The 24,271-nt window shown below is 44.6% G+C and overlaps 1 protein-coding gene across 3 annotated transcripts in view; it reads right to left on the bottom strand.

Moving 5' to 3' along the window:
- Positions 1-24,271, bottom strand: part of LOC138259329 (transmembrane protein 87A-like) — a 425,924-nt gene that overhangs the window by 390,182 nt on the left and 11,471 nt on the right. For 2 of the 3 annotated variants that reach the window (XM_069206965.1, XM_069206966.1), the window contains exons 2-3: positions 22,030-22,096; positions 16,979-17,055 (exon numbers count right to left, since the gene is read on the bottom strand). In XM_069206965.1, the coding sequence (XP_069063066.1) occupies positions 16,979-17,055; positions 22,030-22,096 (144 nt within the window). The remainder of the gene's footprint in view (positions 1-16,978; positions 17,056-22,029; positions 22,097-24,271) is intronic. The other variant, XM_069206967.1, reaches the window with a different exon arrangement.

The following is a 24,271-nucleotide window of genomic DNA, read 5'->3' as shown; positions in this document are numbered from 1 at the left end:
CATTTCAGCATTGGGTGCCCCATCAACTTCAATGGGTAACAGTCCGGTGGAAATGAGGCTGCAAGCAGGGACTAAAGGGGTCAGTCCGGGAGAACCCACAGGGAGGTCCAATCCTTGAGGGTCTAAGTCACGCAGGAACACAGTTGGTTGACTCAAATTCGGGCTGTGGGGCTCATGTGCAGTGATGCGTTGTCTGGCAGGGTCGCACTTCTGAAGACTCTCACAATTCTTGGTCCCTGCAGAAAGAGGCTGCAGGCGGCGACTTGGGGACCAGTATGGCCAAACCCAAGGCTGGGCTGGGCTCAGCTTTTGTGGGTCCGAGGACCCCATTGGCACCGTCACTCAGGTACAGGGGGGCTTTGAGGAGTCGGGTTGTGGCGATCAGAGACCTACTCGATGTCCTAGTGAAGAAGAAATACAGAGAAAGTGGTGGCACTTACGATGCTGGCTTTGTGGATCCTGACGTCCTTCAATATTAGGTCTGCTTTTGAGGTGTTGGAGTCCAGAGTAGACCACCAACAAGCCTTGCTTGCTACAAGGTGTCCAGTATCCTGGATACAGGGAGACTCTGGAAGGGGTCAGTGTCTCTGGACTTCAGTGAAGTGGCGGGGTTGACCTCCTGAGTTCCAAACATCCTTCTCCTGACTTTCTGCTCCCTTGGCAGGTCCAATGGTCAATGGGACAGAGTACCAGACTTTGTGAGTGGTGTCTACAGATGGTGTAGATCAGCTCCTCTGCTCCAAGGGAGATCTTTCCTGGTTAGTGAGGTGCAGGGTAGTCCTCCAAGGGTTTTTGCGGAAATGTCCTGCTCTTTGAGAAGTTGGTTCCAGCAATGGTCCAAATGCAAGCAGCCTAGCAGGATTTTGTGTCAATCTTTAGTGCGGGTCTTCAGTTTTCTCTCTCTTCAGTCTTTCTTTCTTCCTCGGTTCCCAGCAGTCGAATCTACGTTCCTTGTGTCAGGAGGCAACCTAAATACTCCATTTAGGGTCGTTAAGGGGAGTGGAGGGTACTAGCCAATGGGCCTGGGGTCACTACACCTCCTAGATGGCCAATTCCTGTGGGGCGTGGGCATCACAGTTTACACAAGATGGTATAATTCTCCTAGGGGTGTGACTAGTCTGACAGTGTAACACACCTCCTGACTAATTTCCTGCCTGACCTGGTGCCAAATGGGCCTCATGGCAGGGGGTTGCCTCTCCAAGGTTTGCGGGTCACACACCAAAGGAGGCAGGGACTTTGAAGTCCCTGGTCTTGGTATGCAGATTTATTAACCATCCTGCTGGAGGGGGTGATAACACCTCCTGACCGAGCAGGCCTTGTTTCTGACCTCAGAGTGCGGGCTCTCACCGCTAGGGTTCAGAAACTCTTATGTGGTGGCAGGCTTGTCGAAACCAGTCACCTAGCACACTAGAGGACTTGCAGGTTTCAGGGGGCATCTTTAAGATGCCCTCTGGTTGCATGTCATAATAAATCCAATACGGCATCAGTATTGATTTATTAAGATGAGGTGTTTGATACCAAACACTATAGGTTCAGTGAAGCCATTATGTAGCTGGGTAACTCGTAGTGACCGGTGCCCAGTACATACCTTAACCCGTTCTGTGCCGGAGACGTAATGGTTACGTCCACCGGCACAGTGCTCATGTGCCGAGGACGTAACCATTATGTCCTGGGCACTGAGCTCAGAGCGCTCCCTCTGTGGGTTTCCCTCCCCCCCACCCCCCAAAGGCAGGGATGGAAGGGGAAGCCCTTCCCCTTCCACCCCCACAACCCCCTCCCCCGTAATGACATCAGCGCGCGATTGCGCGCTGACATTACAGGGTGCCGGTTGCACTGGAAGCCATTTGCCTCCAGTGCTATCAAGGGAGAAACAGGTGAGGTTCTCCTCCGGTGGGTGGGGGGTTTGAAACAAAGAGGCACCGGGGGAAAGGAAAGGCTTTTCATTTCCCCCGGTGTCTCTTTGAGTATTCCTGCTGCCCGATCACATTGCGATCGGGCAGCAGGAATGCCCACTAGACGCCAGGGATTTTTTTATTTTCGTTTATTTCTGCTGTATTTTGTGTCGGGGAGCAGCCCCTTGGCCAAGGGTCGCTCCCATTTGGGGGGCATGTTTGTTGTGGCCATTTCTGACCCCGTTGGGGGCAGATCAGGCTGTTATTTTTAGGCTGCTCTGCCCCGAAGGGTGGCAGAAACCACTAGACGCAGGGGATTTTTTTGTTTTTGAAGCATGATTTTGGTGTAAGGGAGTGGCCCTTTGGGCAAGGGTCGCTCCCATTTTGGGGGCATGTTACCTGTGGCCATTTCTGCCCCCTTGAGGGCAGATTAGCCTATTATTTTAGTTTATTATAAACCACTAGAATGCCAGGGATTTTTTTTTTTATGTTTATTTATGTGGGGGGCGTCTCCTTGGGCAAGCCCCCCCCCCCCCCCCCAGGGGGGGCATTGAACTGTTGGCCATTTGGCCTATTTTTTTCAGGCCCATCTGCCCCCAAGGGGGGCAGAAGCCACTTAGACACCAGGGATAGTTTGTGTGTGTGTGTGTGTTAGTGGACGGGGAGGCGCGGCCCCTTGTGCAAGGGTCGGCCCCCTTTGGGGACACGTGTACCAAGGCCATTTCTGCCTTTTATTTTTAGGCTGATCTGCCCCCAAGGGGGGCAGAAACCACTAGAACGCCAGGGATTTTTTTAAAATGTTTATTTATGTGGGGAGGCATTGAACTGTTGGTCATTTCTGCCCCCCTTGGGCAGATGGGCCTATTTTTTTTTTAGACCCATTGCCCCCAAGGGGGGCAGAAGCCACTTAGGCACCAGGGATAGTGTGTGTGTGTGTTTTTTATTTTTGGGGGGGGGGGGGGGGGAATGGCCCCTTGGGCAAGGGTCGCTCCCCATGGGGACACACTACTAAGGGTATTTTCTGCCCTCCTTGGGGCAGTTAGGTCTATTTTTTAGTAGGCCCATCTGCCCCTATGGCAGAATCCACTTAGGCACCAATTTCTAAGTGCTTGATGGTGGGGTGTTTGTCAACTGACGAAGTATTTGCATTTGTGATAAAAAAAATTATCCTATTTGTTTTAGTTCAAAGCTCTTGCTTTCTTTGCTGTGGCTCCTTGCAGTTTTGGTGGTGGTTGACCTGCAGTTTGCATAGTTGCATGTTTTAGGTAAGTAAAAACAATTTACTCCAAAGGAGTACTGTTGCCATGCATGAATGACATGTTTGTAGGTGGCGTACTAAATGCAGGATTGTGTGTGAAATGTGTTCTTAGATTTGTGCACAATGATATTTGTGTTGTCTTATTTCTAATTTGCTTTTCTTTCTTTCTTTCTTTTTATTGGGATATCATTGGTGATTGCTGTGTCCGTGCAGAGTAGTTGCTGGTGAGTCAAGCTTTTGCAGGCAAGTGAGCGGTATAGTTTTTGAGTTTATAACTCTTACTGATAAAGCTACACTTTACTACTTATCTTACACAGTGCTGGTTGTTGGTGGTGCATTTGTCCAGTTACTTTTCGTAGGAAAGATCATGGCTAGCTGCAGGATGACCGCTCAGCAGGTGGTTGGTATGCTTTTTCAGTCATTGTCTGATCACGATTACAAGACGGACTCTGCATCTGATGCAGAGGAAGAAGTGAGAGATTCTGGCAGTGAAGTTTCAGTCGGAGAGGAATCTTCTGATGAGGAAGCCACTCTCAGTGCAGATGAAGGGCCTGTTTTAGAGGAGGACACTGATGTGCCATTAGTGCAGCAACCTCGGGCTGAAAGATTTCCCATTAGAAGACCTGAACTCTGGGTTGCCCCAAACATGGAGCAGCCAGAGTTGCCTGCCTTTACTGGTCTCCCGGGGTGTAGAGTCAATACAGAGAACTTTTTGCCTGTCAATTTCTTTGAGTTATTTGTGGATGATGTATTTTTGGAAGAGATTGTTGAGCAGACTAATTTGTATGCGGAGCGGTATTTGAGGGACAACGCTACTAGACTTAGGCCATACTCTAGAGCTACCCAGTGGATTCCCACAAATTTGGAGGAGATGAAAAAGTTTTTGGGTTGGACTCTTTTGATGGGGTTGATAAGGAAGCCGTCTCTGGCTTCTTATTGGTCTACTAGTCCCTTGATGGCAACAGCTATATTTCCTGCAACCATGAGTCGTAATCAGTATTTGCTTCTTCTTAGGATGCTGCATTTTGTTGACAATGCATTAGCCTTGCCAAGAGATCACCCTGATTCTGACCGTCTTTTTAAGATTAGGCCTGTCCTTGATCATTTTGTAGATCTGTTTTCAGAGGTCTATGTTCCAGGCAAAGAAATAGCTGTGGACGAGTCTTTGGTCCTCTTCAAGGGTCGTTTGGTTTTTAGACAGTACATTCCTAGCAAGAGGGCATGATATGGAATTAAATTGTATATGCTGTCTGAAAGTAGTACAGGATATGTGTATAGTTTCCGTGTCTACACTGGTAGGGTTTCCAGTATTGACCCCCCCTGGTTCTCCTCCCACTTTTGGAGTTACTGAGAAAATCGAGTGGGAACTTGGTACACGACTGTTCAACAAAGGTCACCATTTGTATGTAGATAACTTCTACACTGGAGTGCAGTTGTTCAAGGAATTGTTAGAGTGGACACTGTTGCTTGTGGCACAATTAGCTGTAACCGGAAAGGCTATACAAGGGAGCTTGTCTGTAAAAAAACTTGAGGGGACAGTGCAGTGCCTTGCGGAATGATGAGCTGCTAGCTTTGAAATTTTCAGACAGGAGGGATGTCTACATGCTAAGTACCATCCATGATGAGAGTACTTCCCCTGTGACTATTTGGAGCCAGGTTGCTGAAGTGCGCAAACCTGTGTGCATTTTAGATTATAATAAGCACATGGGAGGTGTAGATAGAGTTGATCAAAGGTTGGAACCTTATACTGCTATTCGTAAGTCTTACGTTTGGTATAAGAAGTTAGCAATTCACCTCTTCAACTTTTAATGCTTTTATTGTGTTTAAGGATAGGTCTCCAGAGTCAAAGATGACATTTGTGAAATTTCAGGAGTCAGTGATAGAGAGCCTTATTATGGTGGAACAGGCCATAGTTCCTAGAGAAGCAGTGGTGGAGGATGTGGCTAGATTGAAAGATCGCCACTTTGCTGAGCACATTCCTCCCACGCCCAAAAAAGACTTTACAGCTAAGAAAAGTAGAGTATGTGCTTGAAGAGGTATCCGGAGGGAGACTCGAATGTACTGCCCAGTTTGTCCTTCAAAGCCTGGGCTGTGTGTGGGTGGTTGTTTCAAGAATTACCACACCCAGAAGAATTACTGGGAACAAACATGAGTGTAAACTGCCTGTTTTGTATTTTCATGTGTTCAATTTCATGGTTGGCATTTCTGTCATGTACTTAGTTAGAGCTTTTGTGTTTGAAGTTTTGTAATTATTTCTAATTAGTTAGTGGTTTCTTTGTTTTTAAAACAACAAAAAAGTGATGCCATTGTGTGTGGAGTGGCGCTTGGCTTGGTGTACATATTGACTTGCTGTTGGCTACTGCAACACACTGCCAGCCAAACGCCAGTCCACTTATTCCCATCAGCTGGTGTGATTGCTGTATCAGGCATGTGGGTGTATGTTAAGTGATTGGCCCTTGAGTGGCACTCTCTGTCGATGCGAGTGTTGTAATGTGCTGGGCCCGTGGCTGGCGGCGTGAATGGACTTGTGCATGTCATGTATGAAAGGTGTGTGAATGGTCTGTAAAGCGGTTGGTGCCTTGCCGTGGCTTTACAGCCCAAGAGCTGTGAGTCATTGGTTCAGTTTTTTGGCCTTTCAGTTATTAACAGTGCATTTCATTTTTGTGAAATCTCTTGTTAATAAAATTTGATCCACTGAACCATCACTCACCCTCGTGCCAAATCCAACCAGTATGTGTGGTAAAAATTACAAAACCTGCTCCGCTGTAATCAGGCGTCGCAGCACACCTGTGATCCGCTAGGTTTTTCGGGTGGGAGCCCGATGATGAAGCATGCCACCAACTTGGTTGGTGGGTGAGGGGTCTTTTTAACATAACCTAAGTGTGTTTCTTTTCACAATTTTTGTGTTTGGAACATCACATAAGTATGTGGACACCCCAAAATGATCTATTGCAAAACTACCTGTGTTTTAGTTGGGGGGGGAGGTGGGGGACACCTATGTTTTTGGTCCAGGGTGCAGCCTTCATCTAGGGAAACCTACCAAACCCAGACATGTTTTAAAAATAGACACCAAAAAACACTAAAGAGTACGGGGTTCTATTATATATCGAGGGATGGGTTCCGGTGGTACCAGTTGTGCCCAGGGTTTCCTTGTGGTCCTCTAATGGAGGAAAGGGGGTCAGTGTGAGCTAGGAGAGCAGTTAAAGGGGAAAATAAGGGGGGATTTCCTTTACGGACTAGGTGGTCTCACACACTATATAATGTCATGCTTCATCATTTGACAACCTAGCCCCACCCAGGTAGGACAGTGCCACCTGGGCAGACTCAACCTCACTATTAAAAGAACAGGAGGGAGTGCGTAAATATGTACTAGGTCTGGAAAGATCGGGATCCAGCTAATCTATGGGATAAAAACACCTAAACAGGCTCCTGTGTAAAGTTACAATTTAATAATAGGGTCTGTTTGGTGTGGTTAAAAGTGAAGAGGGGGACACCACTGTGAGAACTAGGACTCACCTATCTAAGGAGTTCAAGGAGGTGTGGCTTGCCTGGATCCCCCAATATTTTCTTACCCAGACTCCTCGGCAAACCTCAAAATTTGCTTTAATAAAAATCATATTTTCCTCACTTTTCTTTGTAGGATCATTGCTGCTGCACAAATTTCCTACCACCCAGCGTTCCCCTCAGTCTCCCAAGTAAAATGATACCTCAACTTGCATGGGTTCCCAAAGCAGAGTCAGCCTAAAAGATGAATAAAAGAAAAATATGTGCTTATCAACTCGCTGTGCTATCCCTTCAATCTCTACAGGTTGACGGCATTTTTCTGTCGCTGGCACCTGGGCCACCCACACAAGTGAGGTATCATTTTTATCGGGAGACTTGGGGGAACGCTGGGTAGAAGGAAATTTGTGGCTCCTCTAAGATTCCAGAACTTTCAGACACCGAAATGAGAGGAAAAAGTGTTTTTTTGGCCAAATTTTGAGGTTTGCAAAGGATTCTGGGTAACAGAACCTGGTCAGAGCCCCACAAGTCACCCCATCCTGGATTCCCCTAGCGGTCTAGTTTTCAAAACTGCACAGGTTTGCTAGGTTTCCCCAGGTGCCGGCTGAGCTAGAGGCCAAAATCCACAGCTAGGCACTTTGTAAAAAATAGCTCTGTTTTCTTTCTGAAAATGTGGTGTGTCCACGTTGTGTTTTGGGGCATATCCTGCTGCGGGCGCTGGGCCTACCCACCCAAGTGAGGTACTATTTTTATTGGGAGACTTGGGGGGAACGCTGGGTAGAAGGAAATTTGTGGCTCCTCTCAGATTCCAGAACTTTCTGTCACCCAAATGAGAGGAAAAGGTGTTTTTTTGGCCAAGTTTTGAGGTTTGCAAAGGATTCTGGGTAACAGAACCTGGTCAAAGCCCCACAAGTCACCCCATCTTGGATTCCCATAGGTGTCTAGTTTTCACAACTGCGCAGGTTTGCTAGGTTTTCCTAGGTGCCGGCTGAGCTAGAGGCCAAAATCCACAGCTAGGCACTTTGCAAAAACAGCTCTGTTTTCTTTGTGAAAATGTGATGTGTCCATTTTGTGTTTCCTGTCGCACGCGCTAGGCCTACCCAAGCAAGTGAGGTACCATTTTTATGGGGAGACTTGGAGGAACACAGAATAGCAAAACAAGTGTTATTGCCCCCTATCTTTCTCTACATTTTCTCCTTCCAAATGTAAGACAGTGTGTAAAAAAGACGTCTATTTGAGAAATGCCCTGTAAGTCACATGCTAGTATGGGCACCCCGGAATTCAGAGATGTGCCAATAACCATTGCTTCTCAACACCTTATCTTGTAGCCATTTTGAAAATACAAAGGTTTTCTTGATACCTATTTTTGACTTTTTATATTTCAGCAAATGAATTGCTGTATGCCCGGTATAGAATGAAACCCCACTGCAAGGTACAGCTCATTTATTGGCTCTGGGTACCTAGGGTTCTTGATGAACCAACAAGCCCTATATATCCCTGCAACCAGAAGAGCCAAGCTGAGGTAACGGTATATTGCTTTAAAAAATCTGACATCGCAGGAAAAAGTTACAGAGTAAAACGGCTGTGTTTTTCACTTCCATCTCAATATTCTTTTAATTCAGCTGTTATTTTCTGTAGGAAACACTAGTACGATCTACACAAATGACCCCTTGCTGATTTCAGAATTTTGTCTACTTTTCAGAAATGTTTAGCTTTCTGGGATCCAGTATTGGTTTCACATCCATTTCTGTCACTAACTGGAAGGAGGCGCAAAACACAAACAAATAGTAAAAATGGCGTATGTCCCAGTAAAATGTCAACATTGTGTTGAAAAATGGGGTTTTCTAATTCAAGTTTGCCTGTTTCTGAAAGCTGGGAAGATGGTGATTTTACCACCGCAAACCCTTTGTTGATGCCATTTTCAGGGGGAAACACGAGCCTTCTTCTGCAGCCCTTTTTTCCCATTGTTTTTTAAAAAACAAAATATTTGCTGTATTTTGGCTAATTTCTTGGTCTCCTTCAGGGGAACCCACAAAGTCTGGGTACCTCTAGAATCCCTAGGATGTTGGAAAAAAGTGACGCAAATGTGGCGTGGGTAGCTTATGTGAACAAAATATTATGAGGGCCTAAGCGCAAACTGCCCCAAATAGCCAAAAAAAAGGCTTGGCACATGAGAGGAAAAGGCCTGGCAGCGAAGGGGTTAAGGTGGCTTTCCTGTTCACTTATATATTGCAGATATCTAGCAATAGAAGTAGACATCACAGGGGCATATCTGCTCATGTAGCCATGCCCTCACATGTATTATAATGCCTGCTGTAGGGGCGACTTGCATATAATACATGCAGTGACTTAGGCATGACACACATTGTGTGTGCCATATCGTGTTTTAACTCATGGTTTGCATTATGACACGCAGTCTGCAATGACAGTCTATGTGTAATGTGTGTGTGGGTCCCTAGGGGTGGTATAAGACATGCTGCAGCCCTGAGGGGCCCTCTTTAGTACCCATGCCTTAGGTACCATGGGCACCATTTACTAGAGACTCACAGTGTTGCTAAAGTCCTGTGCCAATTGTAAAACAATCAGACATACCTTAATGTAAAGGAAAGAGCACAGGCACTCACAAGCACTGAGGTCTGGTTAGCAGACCTCAGTGTATTGTCAGAATTGAGAATCAGCATCTAGTAGCTAAAAGGGGAGCAAAAGTGTGTGTGTGTGTGGGGGGGGGCTGCAATAAAAACCCAGTTGCCTAAACAAACAACCCGAGATTCTGGGTAAAAATGGTAATCGAAAGACAGGAGACCAGTTGGAAAGTGTGTGGGCTCTGTAATCAGTTTTTCTGCAGGGACAATAGGGATATGGAGTAAAGAGTAAAGAACACTCAAAACAGCTGAATAAAGTGATCAGACTGATGAGGACTATGCATGGGATTGCAGTGGGAATGTATGTTTGCAGTGTGTGAATAGTGGTGTTCTCCACGGCTGGGGTGTGAGCTTTTACAGGTGGAAGTGCTGGGGGTTATGGGTGGCAGTGTTTGTTAAAAGCAGCTTGAAAAGCTCTGCTCACTAGGTCGTAGGAGCTGACATTAATTAGAGTAAATAGTCAAGTGTGTATCTGGGTATCTGCGCAAGGTGGTCTAGGACGAAGTGTGACAAGGGTTTCTTTAGGCTAATTGGCATCAGATGTGTGAATACTGTTTGATGATGATATCCTGATGTGAATCACCCTATGGTCCAAGGGAACGGAAGCAACGAACTAGACTTTTGGAGAGGACAATGAAGTTGTCGGCACAGGCATGCAGAAGTAGGTATTGGTGAAGCAGTGGTAGGAAAGGACCTGTGTAAACACAATTTACTGCTGGCACTTTCTTATTTTGCAATTGAAGTTTCGGAGCATGAGTAGAGGACCCTGGTTAATGGTGTCGTGAATTTGAACCTGGGATGTGTATTGCTTAAGATAGTTGTTTCCTTTGTGGGTTGGTTTTCTTCATATGGGCAAGCTATGCCCATCTCAGACATAACCAGAACCTACGTCTTTCCAATTTGCCACAATGAAGCATGTATACCTGCTGAGTTTGTGCAGGGACCATCAGGACTTTCTTCTTCGTCTGCAGTAAATTTCGCCCACCTTTAACGAAACTTATTGATAATAAAGCAATTGGGATTAATAGAAATCGACATCCACCAAAAGTGCTGGGAGGTCGAGTGATCACAGACCATCTCCCTCTTTCAAAAGGTCTCCATTTGCTCCTCCTTCAGTTCCCGTGACACCCTTCAAAGAGCCAGTGACCTTGAAAAATCGCCCATCTACGGATCTGTCGAAGACAGCCACACCGCTGATGGTGGCTTCGTTGTCAAGAGTGTCGATGATGCAGATGGTATCGATAACAGAGGCAATGGCAGCATCGACGATGAGCACGCCGATGGACCATATCCTCTATCAACAGTAGCCCGTATAACGCTGATCATATCTTCATTGTTGTTGCCTAATATCTCTTCGACAAAGAATACATTGACATCAATGGTTCCGTTGACTACAACAACAGAAAACAAGCGCACCTCTACAAAAGGGATTCGAGTCGCTCTCCAGGCAGATATCTCAAACATTTCAACACTACCTCCTGCAAAGCTCTTTGACTTCCAGGATTCTGGGGATGAAGGTCTGTTTGGCCCTGCACATAGACCTTCACACCTAACTGTGAAGTGTCAGGACACGGAAGACGAAGAGGCTGACCAGGGTCAGATCACTTACTTTCAAGGTGAATACTCTTTCGAGGATAGGGTCAGAGAAGTGGCCCACAGGTATGATACCCTTGAGGATCATTATCCATATGAAGAACAAGAGGAGGCACACCATCAACCGGATCCTTCATTGTAGTTCCTGTGTCTCTGGTTACAGACCTAAGGTTAATGATCAATAACTATCACAAAAGATGGACACTCACCCATCAGCACAGCAAACTCCAAGATGTAAGGATACTCCAAATTCTGTACCTCCTGAGAGAAGACCTGCAGTATCCCTTCATAAAGAAAGACCTATTCCTCCACCTATCACGATATGGGATAGTCTACCAGATAGTGAAAACAAACATCAACCAGAATAGGTTGAAATTCCGCTTGATACAGCAGTCGATGATCCTAAATGGGATGATTACATTGCCTCCCTGCCCGCTTCACAGACTCCACCCTCAGCCAACTTGCCACTGACAAATATAGGTGGCTTTCACAGCCTGCTAGAACGCACATCAAAGCTTTTTGACCTACCACTTCCAAAAAAAGCATACAAATGTTTTTTGTATGACTTTAAAGATGTGGCTTAGCATTCAGTGAGATCCATACCAATTGTGGACTCTATTTGGCAAGAGGGAATAAAGTTAATGAAGACTCCAGTGTCAGTGAGTGCAGTGATGCCAAAACTTGATAAGAAATATAGAGCACCAGAGAATGCTCTAACTTGTCTTATTAATCATCCCAGAACTAATTCTGTTATAATTTAAGGGGCTCAGAGAAGGGCTAAGAATCCAGCTTCTCCAAGTTTGTCTTCACCCGATAAGGAAGGCCGTAGACTCAACAACATCAGGAAATGGTTTTTGACCGTGCGGCGACTGTGATAAGAGCCTCTAATGCTCGAGCAATTCTAGGGAACATTTATCGATTATCTCCCTGAGGACAAACAGAAGGAGGAGAGAGAGAGATAATGGCAGAAGGTGAGAAGGCCTCTTCAGATATTACTGATACAGCAATAGATTTCTCCTCTATTGCTTTCCATCAAATAGCTGGGGCAGCAGTATTGAGGTGCCAGGGCTGACTGATGACTATGGGCCTTGTTATGAGCGGCAGTGGGGCTGCTGCACTCATAGCAGTCCCACCGCCACATTACAACGCAGGCAGGCGGGACTGCCTAAAGATCAAAGTCACTGCCAGGAACGTGGTTCCCAACGATTAGACGGCGGTCTGAGTTGTAGTCAGTCATGGCGGCACTGAACTCAGCACTGACATGCTGATTACAACTCAGCCTTCCCCCAGCCTTTCCATGGCGGTCACTCCACCATGGAAAGGCTGACAGAAAACCAGAGCCGGGGGCCACAGGGGGACCCCTACACTGCCCATGCTTATGGCACGGGCAGTACAGTGCCCTCCCCACGCCCAGTACCTTTTTCAGGCAATGTGCATCCTGAGTGTGCTGGTGTGCTTCTGTATTGGCCTCGGCTCCCTTAAGGAAGCCGAGGCCAATACCGTAGCACTGTTTCCGCGGTCAGCCCGGTGGGAACATTGCAATACAACTGAGGGGGAAGCTGCCCGCATGGAGTGGCATACTCCCTATGGCATTGGCAGTCCCACCATGGTAATGAGGCCTTATATATTTCCGCCCTCGAAGTATAGGTGAAGATCTTGCTTTGCCATTTGGAGGTGAAAATCTCTTCAGCAAGCATGAAGACAAGGCTCTTTAGTCTATTAAATCAGATACTGATACAGCCCGCTCTTTGGGTTCACTCCAACAAAGAGGTTTTCCTTTCTTTCAAGGAGGAAGTGTGAGAAGTAAGCTCATACCATGAACACTATACTAGCAAGCCAGATACCAGCCTTGCACTCACTAGGGGTTTCGTCCAACCTGTCCCTCACAGACAATCTACAGAGTGGCTACATATTCCACCTATGCCCGACAATCAGCTCGAAGACCCCCACTGGCTGGAGGGAAAGTTTGATATACCTCTAGGAGACAATGATATGTTTCTGGCACCGGCCATCTCAGTCCAAACCCACAAGTCCGGAGTTTTTCTTTCCAAATTGTTCAGTCATTGGAAAAACATCTCTTTTGACAAATGGGTTTTAGACTTAATTCAGCATGGTCACACCCTGGGATTTATTCAAAAGCCTTCACATTATCCACCATGCAAAATATCTCATCAACATCTAGCTGCACTGAAGCAAGAGGTAAGTGTGTTTCTCTCCAAGGATACAATATAAGGAGTCCCACCAGATCAGCTCAACACAGGTTCCTATTCCAAATTGTACTTTCTCAGGAAGGAAACAAACAAGTGGAGAGAGGTGATGAATTTAAGGCTTCTGAACAAGTTCATCAAGAAGCAATCCTTCCGAATGCTTTCTCTGCAGTAAATTCTTCAACTAGTGGATCCAGGAGATTTCATGACATCCCTAGATCTGCTGGATGCATATTTACATATTCCCACTCACCCCAAACATCGAAAAGTCCTTTGCTTCAAAGTGGAAGGGTGCCATTATCAGTTCAAGGTACTTCCCTTTGGTCTTCACTCTGCACCAAAAGCCTTCAAAAAAGGCCGGGCTCCAGTAGCGGCTTTTGTGAGAAAATCAGGTTATCAGATATTCCCCTTTCTGGATGACTGGCTTATAAAAACGACCCACTTTTCTCTCAGCCAAAAACTTGACTTGTGCTTGCCCAAGACTGTTCCATTCTCTAGGTCTCCAATTGAACGAAGAGAAGTCCTTGCAACTCCTTCAACATCAGCAGTCTTTCTAGGAGCAGTTATAGACACAAGGACCACAAAGGAGTTTCCTACTTCAGAGAGAATTCAACGGCTCATGACAACAACAAAACTAATGTCAACAAAAAAATCCACTTCAGTATGGATGTACAAATCAAGGTTGGGGACGATGTCATCTTGCATCCCGCTAATACCAAACTGCAGTTTACAAAATGTGTTTGCAACAGGAAGAGTTGAACAAGCAGTGGGTGCAACCTTTAGGGTCTTTCGAGGGGTTAATCTCCATAACTTGTCAGATGAAGTCAGTAGTGTCCTGTTGGATGGACATTCAAAACTTTTCCCAGGGCCATTTGTTCCGATAAGGCCTCACATAGTGATGACAACAGATGCTTCTCTTGAAGGATGGAGATTCTCTTGCAAGACCTGGAGATACACAGCAAGTGGGCCATGTAGGGAGCTGCCTCTCACATCAATCTGTTGGAGTTAAAAGTGGTCTACCTTGGTCTTAAGGCTTTCGTACCCAGGTTACGCAATTCCTCTGTGTTGGTTCAAATGGACAACACCACCACTATGATTTACCTGTCCAAGCAAGGAGGCACAAGATCAAAAGTTCTGTTAACTTAAGAACAACAGATTTGGGAAGGGGTTCTTAACAACCACGTCACCTTAAAGGCGGAGCATGCCCCAGGAGAACAGAACGAGTGGGAAGAATCCCGCAGATAACCTCAACCAGGATCTAGAGGAAATGTTTTTGGCCTGGACGGGATGTTTGCTTATGCCTTCCCGCCCTTTCCTCCCATTCCCAGGATCATCAGGAAGATGAAGCTGGAATTGTAGCATCTTATTCTAATAGCTCCAGCTTGGCCAAGACAGTACTGGTAAACCAAGCTTCTTCGCCTGTTGGACAGTTCTCTCACATTCTCACCAGAAGAGGATCTCCTTTCACTGAACAACGGCCAAGTTCTGCATCCATAGATCCGATCCCTAAATTTGACCACCTGGCTTCTCACAACACTCTGTTCAAGCGGAATCCACAAATAAATGTTACACTGCAAAGTGGGAAAGGTTTAGTTTTTGGTGCACTTCTCACTCGGTGCATCCCATATCTTCTACACCAGAACAAGTTCTTCCTTACTTGTAGCATCTAACAAAGTCATGGTTGTCTTCATTGTTCTTAATCAGGTTTGCCAATGTGCACCATCGTTGAGACTCGGAATACGTGAGTAGTTTGATAATCTGATAGACCAGGCATAGTGCTAAGAAGCAGTAAATGAAGCAGTTAGGATTATAAATATAACATTGTTATAACAGTTTTTGCATTTCTCACAATTCATAAACTTCGTTGCTGCCATAAAACGTATTTTCTGTGTGTTTACAATTCATACCGTATGCACTAGGATTTTAAAATAAACATTTTAAAATGAATATTCTGTCTTCTAGTGCTCCTTCAGTGTGCAATTCATGTATGGAAGAGGATCTGTGTTTCCGTTAATTGACCCAGTCCTATCTCATGGACCTGAGTATTCTCAGAAAAACAGAGGGGGTTATTCTAACTTTGGAGGAGTGTTAATCCGTCCCAAAAGTGACGGTAAAGTGACGGATATACCACCAGCCGTATTACGAGTTCCATAGGATATAATGGACTCGTAATACGGCTGGTGGTAAATCCGTCACTTTTCCGTCACTTTTGGGACGGATTAACACCTCCTCCAAAGTTAGAATAACCCCCAGAGTGTACTAACAGTGCTCAGTGGGTTTGTATTAGTTGAAGTCCAACTGGTTGAGGTTGGTACATTGACTCAGTTCTTTGTGATCTGGCTCTAGAAAAAAGAATTCAGTTGTTCCAGAGAGTTCCAAAAAAATAAATTAAAAAAAATAAACAAGCAAAACGTTAGCATTGGTGAGGTGGAAATGAAGTGTCTGGCTGTGGGTGGTCAGACGCAATAGCCTGGTTTACTTGAGAGGCTCGGATCTTGTGATAAGCATAAGTAAATCTCCAGTCTTCATCTCCGCCTCCTCTGAGAACTATGGCCCTCCGCCGCCTGCCAATATTGAACCGCCTATGAGGCCTGAAACCCACTGGCCGCATTTCGAGATCCCCGCTGGGCCGCAACATTGCAGCCATTGCGGCAATGTGGCGGTGCGGCGGGTGCAGCAGCACCCGTTGCGCAATCCACTGCCCGTAATTCGGGCAGTGGAGTGCGCAATGGGGCTGTGCCTGGGTGCCCCTGCACTGCCCATGCCAAGTGCATGGGCAGTGCAGGGGCAGTGCAGGGGCCCCAGGGTCCCCCCGAGTCCTCTTACCGCCAGCCTTTCGATGACGGTAATCCCGCCTTGGACAGGCTGGCAGAAAGGAGACTCGCCCTGGCAGATTAAGACCGCGGGACCGCCATGGCGGTGGCCTGGCAGTCCCGGCGGTATGATGCGGCTGGTAGTACCGCCACATTAACCCTGCTGGTCAAAAAACGCTTTGGTTAAAATGAGGGCCTATATGTTTTTCCATATAAATAGGGAAAAGAAGTGGGTTATTATGCAAGTGTGAAAACAAATTACTACAGGAAATTTAGTTGGGAAATAATTAGATGGAAATTTGGGTATTTTATCACACTGTTTAATAAATTAATTGCAATATTAAGAGGTGAAGAGCCACTGCCGTTTCACAAAGTGATTAGTGCATCTGGACTGTTAAAAGACAACCAGGCATATTACAACACTTCCTAGTCAACTATCTTATAAATCATTTCCAAAACAAAGATTCAATGTGGTCACACTGAGTGTTTTAGAAACCCAGGTTAGGAGACAACAAATGCAAATGTACAGTAACCCCATAGCAAATTCAGGGTGGCTCAAGGAGCTGTGACGTCTATAAACATTTCATGTTATCAAAAAGATTTCCCACCTAGCCAGTTGATTCAATCAATTGTGGGCCGATCCATCGGTCAATATGTTTTTAAAAACTTTCAACTCTACTTCATACAGTTTTACATACTGCATACTAATTTCATCAATGTTCTATACATACATAGTGACTTAAATGTCTTCCATATAGTTATAAAATCAAGTACACATACAGACCATACATTCAAATGCATATATTAACAGTTATCAATGGGCAGCATCCTTAAAATACCATCAACAGTTTTGGATTCTTCAAAGCTCACTTTGATCACACTGGTAGGGCAGCCCTGCCTAGGAATTAAAGAAAGATAAAAACTAACAAATCAATCATAATTCAGCATTTTCATATGCTTCATTTGAACCCAATATGTACCCTGAATTGTGTTACACACACTTTAAAATATCTATTATTATACATAACAATACATTTTAGCATTTTTCACAAAGTAAGCAAATGTGCCTCACATTTTTCACATCATCCAGGCAATGGGCACTCCGCAGGTACCATAACACTGTGAGATTTACTGCAGGTGCACAGGAAACTGCAAAGAAATAACAAAATGTCTTAAGAAGGTGGTAAATCGAATGGGAGTAAAAAGGCATGTGACCAGTGTGGATTAGGCTGAACTATTTGAACAAGGCAATTTAAAGCCACAATAGAAGATAGTCTGCAGCTCTACCAAGGCCCCTTTGATATGTAACAGTGCTTGCTACTTTAGACCTGTAGTTGCACACAGGACAGCCAATGATTCCAAATCTGCAGCACCCTTTGCTTTTCCTGAGCACAGGTCACATCTAAAATTACAAAAAGCACCTCACAATCCCTTTTCTGATCCCACCCAGTTAGAGACTTTTGTCTGCCTCATTTACCTTTTCTATGTTTACTGTTTTCCTCCATGTGGCATTGCCCCATCGCTCCTCCCATCTGTTTCCCTGGTCTACCCAATGACTTAATTGTATCTGGCTTTATTTTTCCCCTTTCTGACACTGCGGTTAAAATGTCCTCTCTCATCTGTTGATAATTCCTGTCCTTTGTGGGTTTCTCTCAGTGTCCCATGCATTATTGAATGTTTCCACAGTCTGCTCACTGTCTTAACAGTTTACCAGCATATACAGGTTTCCACTGTCTTGTCCCTGTCTTTGGATTCCTGTCAGCCTTTTGTGTGTGTGCCCCCACTTGGCAGATTCTTTATTTAATCCCTCTTGTTGGTGCATTGGGTCAGCCATCTACAGAGCCCAGATCAGGTTCACCAGTGTGCCTACTATTTACTGCTTACCCATGTCAATTCTTCACACTCAGCCAACTTCAATTATGTGCCCCTCCACTTACCTGCTAAAAATTTATTTTCATCCCACCTTATCAAAGACCCGTAAACTTGACCAATATGCAAGTTTCTGCCATTTTTTTCCACTGATCGGTGAGCAGTATGCCATTCCCTCTGTTGGATGCCCAATCTGTCTAGTTGCCATTCCAAGCTCCTTTGTCAGGATATACTGTGGTCCAATACATAACTAATGCCCAGATGTATTATTCGATTGCGTTTCCCTTGAATCACCCAGTGTCTTGCAAGGGCAACACAATATTTGAGTCAGATTTAAAAAGCAACAAAAATCCACTATGCTTGGCCATGAGTTGCTTGGTTAATCTGGAGAAACGCAAGGCACCATAGGGATTCGCTGTCTTGCTTTACTACACACCATATTGCTACATTCCTGCCAAATTTTATGTACATCTGTAGGCCACTCCATTCAACACCAGTCTAGAGCATTCCACTAGTGCTCCATGTACTCTACACTATTCCACTCCACACTATTCTACGCCACTACACTGTATGCAAATCCAATCTATCGCACTCAGGTGTACACCACTCTACGCCACTCCACCATACAATATTCCACTGCATGCCACAGCACGCTATTCCACTAAACACCACTCCACTGTAAGTCAATCCACTCTACGGAACTCCACTGTACAACACTTTCCAACACTATACTACATGCCACTCCACTGTACACCACTCCACTCTGTGCCATTTTATTGTGTGCCACTCCACTCTACCTTACAACACTGCACTCCCCTCAACTCAACTTAATGCCCCTCCACTCTACCACACAATAGCCTACTGTACAACAGTGTACTCCAGTCTATCCAGGAGTGCACCACTCCAGTTTACTCCACGTCACTGTATGACACTCTACTCCACAACACTCCATACCACTCCAGCCCACTTTACTACAATTTACTCTAGGAGACGCTGCTCCACTCAACTTCGCTCTATGTTACTCTAGGTAAATCCACTCTACCACACTGTACTGCACGCTACATCACTCCACTGTAGATCCACTCTGTGGCACTTCTCTCCATTCTACAACACTTTCCAACTCTCTATGAAATGCCAGTGCACTCCATTGCATGACACAGTACTCCACTCTACGGCACTTTACTCCACTGTATGATACACCAAGCCACTCTACTCCACACCACTGTAGCACTCCACTCTATTATGCTTTACTCCATCCTACGCAACTCCACTAACCTTCACTCTACTGTACAATACTTTACCACACTCTATGCTGCTCTTCTCAACTCTATAGCTCCTCTACACAACTCTATTACACGCTATGCCACTCTACTATACTCCACCCCGTACACGACACAGCAAAACCCTGTACATCACTCTATGCCTGTACACTCCACTGTACAACACTGACACTTTTCAACATAGCACTCCACTCTACTGTATAACCACCAATCCAATTTATGACACTTTACTCGACCCTACACCACTTCACAATACTGTAAGACAAGCAAATACACTATTATACTTCACTACCTTACACCACTCGTCTGCTCCACTACACTTTACCTCACTCTGTGCCACTGTACAACAGTCCATTTTACGCAGCTCCACTGTACGACACCCTACTGTACTATATGCAACTCCACTCTACAAGACTACTCCACTTTATGTCATTCATCCTACGCCACTGTATAACACTCTAACACACACCACTCCACTCCTCTCTACAACACACCCTCCATTATGTGGCACAGTACTCCACTCTCCTCTCTGCATGGTATGGCACTCCACTCCACTGTAAGACATACCGCTCTATGACAGTCCACTCTACAACGCTACACTATACAAGACTCTCCATCACTCTACTGGATGACACTCTACAACACAGAACTGTATAACATGTTACTCCACTGTATGCCACTACATTATACAACACTACTCCACTCTATGCCATTGTATAACCGTCTACTCAATGACACTCGACTCCACGATACTGCAGTCAACAACACTCCACTCTACAACACTCAACTGTACTGTACAACATGCTACTCCACTCTTCGTGACTCTACTATACATCAATAGTTATTGTAGTGTGGTGAAAGAGGTGGCAATACTGTGTAGAGGTGCACAAGATAGTAAAATGAAGGTGGTGTGTAAAATTATAACTTTAAGCTAGAACTATTACATCAGAATTTCTAATGTTTGAATAGTTTGCTATGCCCTGCAGATCAGGATGCTGTATGTGCATTTTTCACCATGGCTCTCACAGCAGGTAGAGAGGATGATGGCATCAAACAGGAGTACCCAAAACATGAGGGTAATGAAGTGTAGAGAGTAGAGGCCTGGCTGTCATAAGACTTGCTAAAGAAGCAATCCGGTTCTGAGAAAAGTGCAGGGCGAGCCTAGAAACTTTTCTGCTTTTACCAGACTTCACTGACTCATCCCCTCGGCAAACGGCAGTGATCAAGAAACCTAACCAGCAGTCCCTTCTTAAAAAGTCCTCATTAAATTTGTAAGGGTAGCCATCTCTCCAGCCTTCCTCACTTCAGTATCCTAGTCTTCACCCTTCAGCCACAGGAATGCAAACAATACACTTCAACTGTCTGGAGAAGCTGTATCTATCCTCCATTTTGTAGCATGTTAAACCAAGGGTCATTCAAAATGGATCCTCCTGGCACAGCAAACATACTAACGCTGCACAAAAAGTCTCATTGTCTTGCACGGGCCACACATGTATAGTGCACACACGTATTCAATATCTACACTCTACGTCAGCATGAGGATTTGGGTGCCACTTTGCAGCAAACTAACTCAAATGGGGCTGGTAGGCTGCGCTCCTTTCTGACAAAGAAATAAGGTATGTTCAAGACTATTCCTTCACAAAAATTGATATCTTGAAATCATCTCTTTATGTCAACATACCAAGACATGTACATAAGTCCCATGTCGACAAAAGGGGACACAAATCGCGGAGTCCACAAGGTCACAGATCATCTCCAGACCTTGGCATTACCATGAAAAGTTCTAAGTCTCAGTAAATATGCTAAATTAGCATGATGGCTGTGCCAATAAAAAGTCAGGATATCATTTTCAAATGCAGTTAGGTCATTCATGGCAAGGTACCCAGCCATATACCACTCAGGGGACATTCCCAATCAAGAGTCTCTCTTTTACCCTTGGAGCTTAATATTAAGCTTTATGGAAAGACATTCTCACCACAGTGTTACAAAAAATGTAATGTTTCCTTCACAATAGTTAAGAAAATTCCCATTTACCCTCTCATATCAGCCAATAAGCTGGCTGCATAAGAGGGTTACAATCTGGTCACAGTACAGTAGAAGTGGGGTTTTGTAGCCAAACATCACGGTAGTGGAGGAGGATAACTTGTGAAGGATTTGCAGTAGGATAATAGAAAGAGCTCTGTATGTAGGTCACACTACACAGCTGTTGATGCTGTGCGAGGGGTCACAAAACAGCAAGGGGTGTCATTTGTGATACAGCACTACTACCTCAGGGGTTTCAAGAGGGCCATAATACTACAAAAAAAGGACATGTTGCTTATGTTTGATCATAACAATATAATCAAATGTCTGTTATGCCTGAACCACAGTACTACAATAGCAGGTGGCACAGTGACAGTGGTCATAATAAATTGTGTGCTTTGTGTCAAGAGAATCACAGTAGTACAAACCACAGGGAAATCTAAGAGGTCAGTATTAAAATAGCAGGTTTTCAAGTGTGGATGCCAACAGTATACTGCAGGAGTGACTGTGGGGTCAACATAACATAACAGATGTTGGAATCACAACACTGAAATGAATGTGGAGCTTTCTACTATATTACAACAGTATTGATGCCATTACTGTTACGCACAGAACTATTGAAGAAGTTGTGTGTGTAGGTCATAGAACTACAACAGTTGTGTTACTCTGAGTGGGACAAAATAGAGTAGTGAGGATACTTGTGGAGGTCACCAGTCAAATAGTAGGATGTGCAGTGTATTTGTGTAAGCGATTCAAGGTAAAACAATAGCAGGGACTGTATCAGTGGGATGTAATACTTCAAAGGTTGGGTGCAATAAATCAGCATTTATATGCAGCAGCTCCAAGACAGTCCTTAATTTGACTACTACTTCTAGTTGTGTCCTTTTACTTTCTAAGATAGGTAAAAAAAATAAACATATGGTAATTCAAAAGAAACATCAAAGCTGCTTACATTTCAAAGAGATGTGAGTCCCATTGAACATCGTCTTTTGGAACCAGAATAAGTTCTGGGGATCGTTCTGAGGAAGAGAAAACATATGTTAATGGCTGAGACAAGATCAACAAAAGTTGTCCTGGCAAGAGATATTGCCTTGGTTTTTGGGGTGCACCTCATCAGAGAGCCTTGGTGCTGGGGAAAGGGGACATGAGTCAGAAAGGAGAATAGTACAATAGGCTAAACTATTGAAAATACATTTACAAGAGGTCGAAACTGTACTAATATCCAATGTTTGATATGCATTAAGATATTATGGTGACCATCCACTGTACATTCACGGAAGCCACAGTTTTTTCTTGGACAGTTGAAGAAGTGTTAATGTGTTCCTCTGTGAAACTGTATGGAAGGTTTGGAAGAAGAAGAAGAAGAATCAAAACAGCCATGGCTATAAAGCAAGCTTCTACAAATTTGATCTGAGGGTGAAACCACACTGGAGCGAGGAGGAGGTGCTGAGGAGTACTTTATAATACAGCAAAAAGAGGACGTAAAAAGAAATGTACTTTTAAGCCCAGAAAAATCAATCTAAAATCAGAGACCTAAATAAATTAAGGGTGAATCCACAACCATTAGAAAAAGCAAATCCTGCCACCCATACAACTACTGCCTAGTCTTTCGAATTCCTTTCTTCTTGAAAATACTTAAATGTTTTGCAGTCACCTGCGTGACCCTCAAACTCAATTCTAACAATCTGCTATATCACTTCCAAACTACCTTGTGTGGTTTGTACTCCACTGAAATAAACTTCACAGAAGTCTGCTCATCATAACCACCCCTTTTCCACCCTCACACTCCTTGATTTATCAGCAGCTTTCAACATTGTTCATGTTTCCTTTCTCTACACCCTAACATCGTTTAGTGACTCAGCACTCAATGGTTTTACTCTACATCGGTGACCATTCCTTTTTCTGTTGACTGGAAATCCAACAGATTACTTCTGACTCCAAGCACATTGGATTGCCTTACTGCTATTCATCACTCAACGGTCAAATGCTCTTTTATGCTGAACCCATCTAATAAAAAAGATCCTATACTTTCTCCCCCCTACTCTATAACTACTTTTACCGACAGCTGTATCAACTTTCCCCAAGGCACACCAATCTTGGGTGTCAGCAAGAAATCTGGGCGTTATTTTTAACCACACTATGCAATTGGGATCTCATGATCACCATATCATCAAATACTACGTATTCACAAAAACCATCTGAATGCCCCTTCCCCAATATTACTGTTTATCAACAAACTGGAGAATGGAAAGTCTTTTAGTGGGCCTTTTGAATTATTCCATGGCGTGGCCTTAAACTTCGCTAGTGAGTATACACCCTCCCCAGAACACACACTACTTTAATTTCTCACCATCAAGCTGGTGTCTTGCCTGCTAAAAATAGGGACCTCTGCAAACTTCTACCAGTAGTATTCAAAGACAATCTTTTGATATCCTACATATTAGTTTATCCAGCTAGATCCCCTAAAGCAATCGAAGTTTAGCCACTCACCAATTCCTGATTACTGCAAAATGGCCATAAATGTCACGCAGATTCTAGTCTGTCCAGCTTCTTTGATTCAAACACTAGAACACTCTACTGATTATCAGTGCCAGCTCAACACAACAGCAACTCTAAACAGCACGTGACTCCATCTCTTCCTATTGAAACGTGATAGCCAGGGAAATGAACTATTAACACAGAATCCCCTTGCACTGAAAATATGATGTTTGTGTAAAAGAACCCCATAGTAGAATGCCTCGGTCCTTATGCTGGTTGCTGTATAAGCATTGCACTGTATTCGGTACATGTATTCCTTGTTATCGTACAGGTGATTATGTAACATATACCATTCATAACCACATTGGCTTTTCGTGGTTCCACCCAAACCATCTACTTCTTGAGTACCAAAATACAAACCAGTCCTAATGTACTACATTTCTCACTGAAATATCACTTAATGATACAAATAAATAAAAGGATTAACTTAGCTATGCAATTGGTCCTGTAAGACGTGTGGGCCTAAAAGGCAACCCATAGGTAGAGGAGAGGGCCTAGAGGGATTGGCAGGATATAGAAGATATCTCGGGGTACTGAACAGCATCCCGTTAGGGAGTGGGGCGGTGGATAATATACCACAAAGAAGGGTACTCTTTCAGTGGGATCTCATGAGTAATGGAGCGCATTGTATAGGATCCCTTAAACGAAGGAGCACT

Source organism: Pleurodeles waltl, chromosome 9 (genome assembly GCF_031143425.1).
Source record: "Pleurodeles waltl isolate 20211129_DDA chromosome 9, aPleWal1.hap1.20221129, whole genome shotgun sequence".
Classification (NCBI taxonomy): Eukaryota; Metazoa; Chordata; class Amphibia; order Caudata; family Salamandridae; genus Pleurodeles; species Pleurodeles waltl.
The sequence above is the reverse complement of the archived record's forward strand: the minus strand, read 5'-3'. Positions and strand labels throughout refer to the sequence as shown.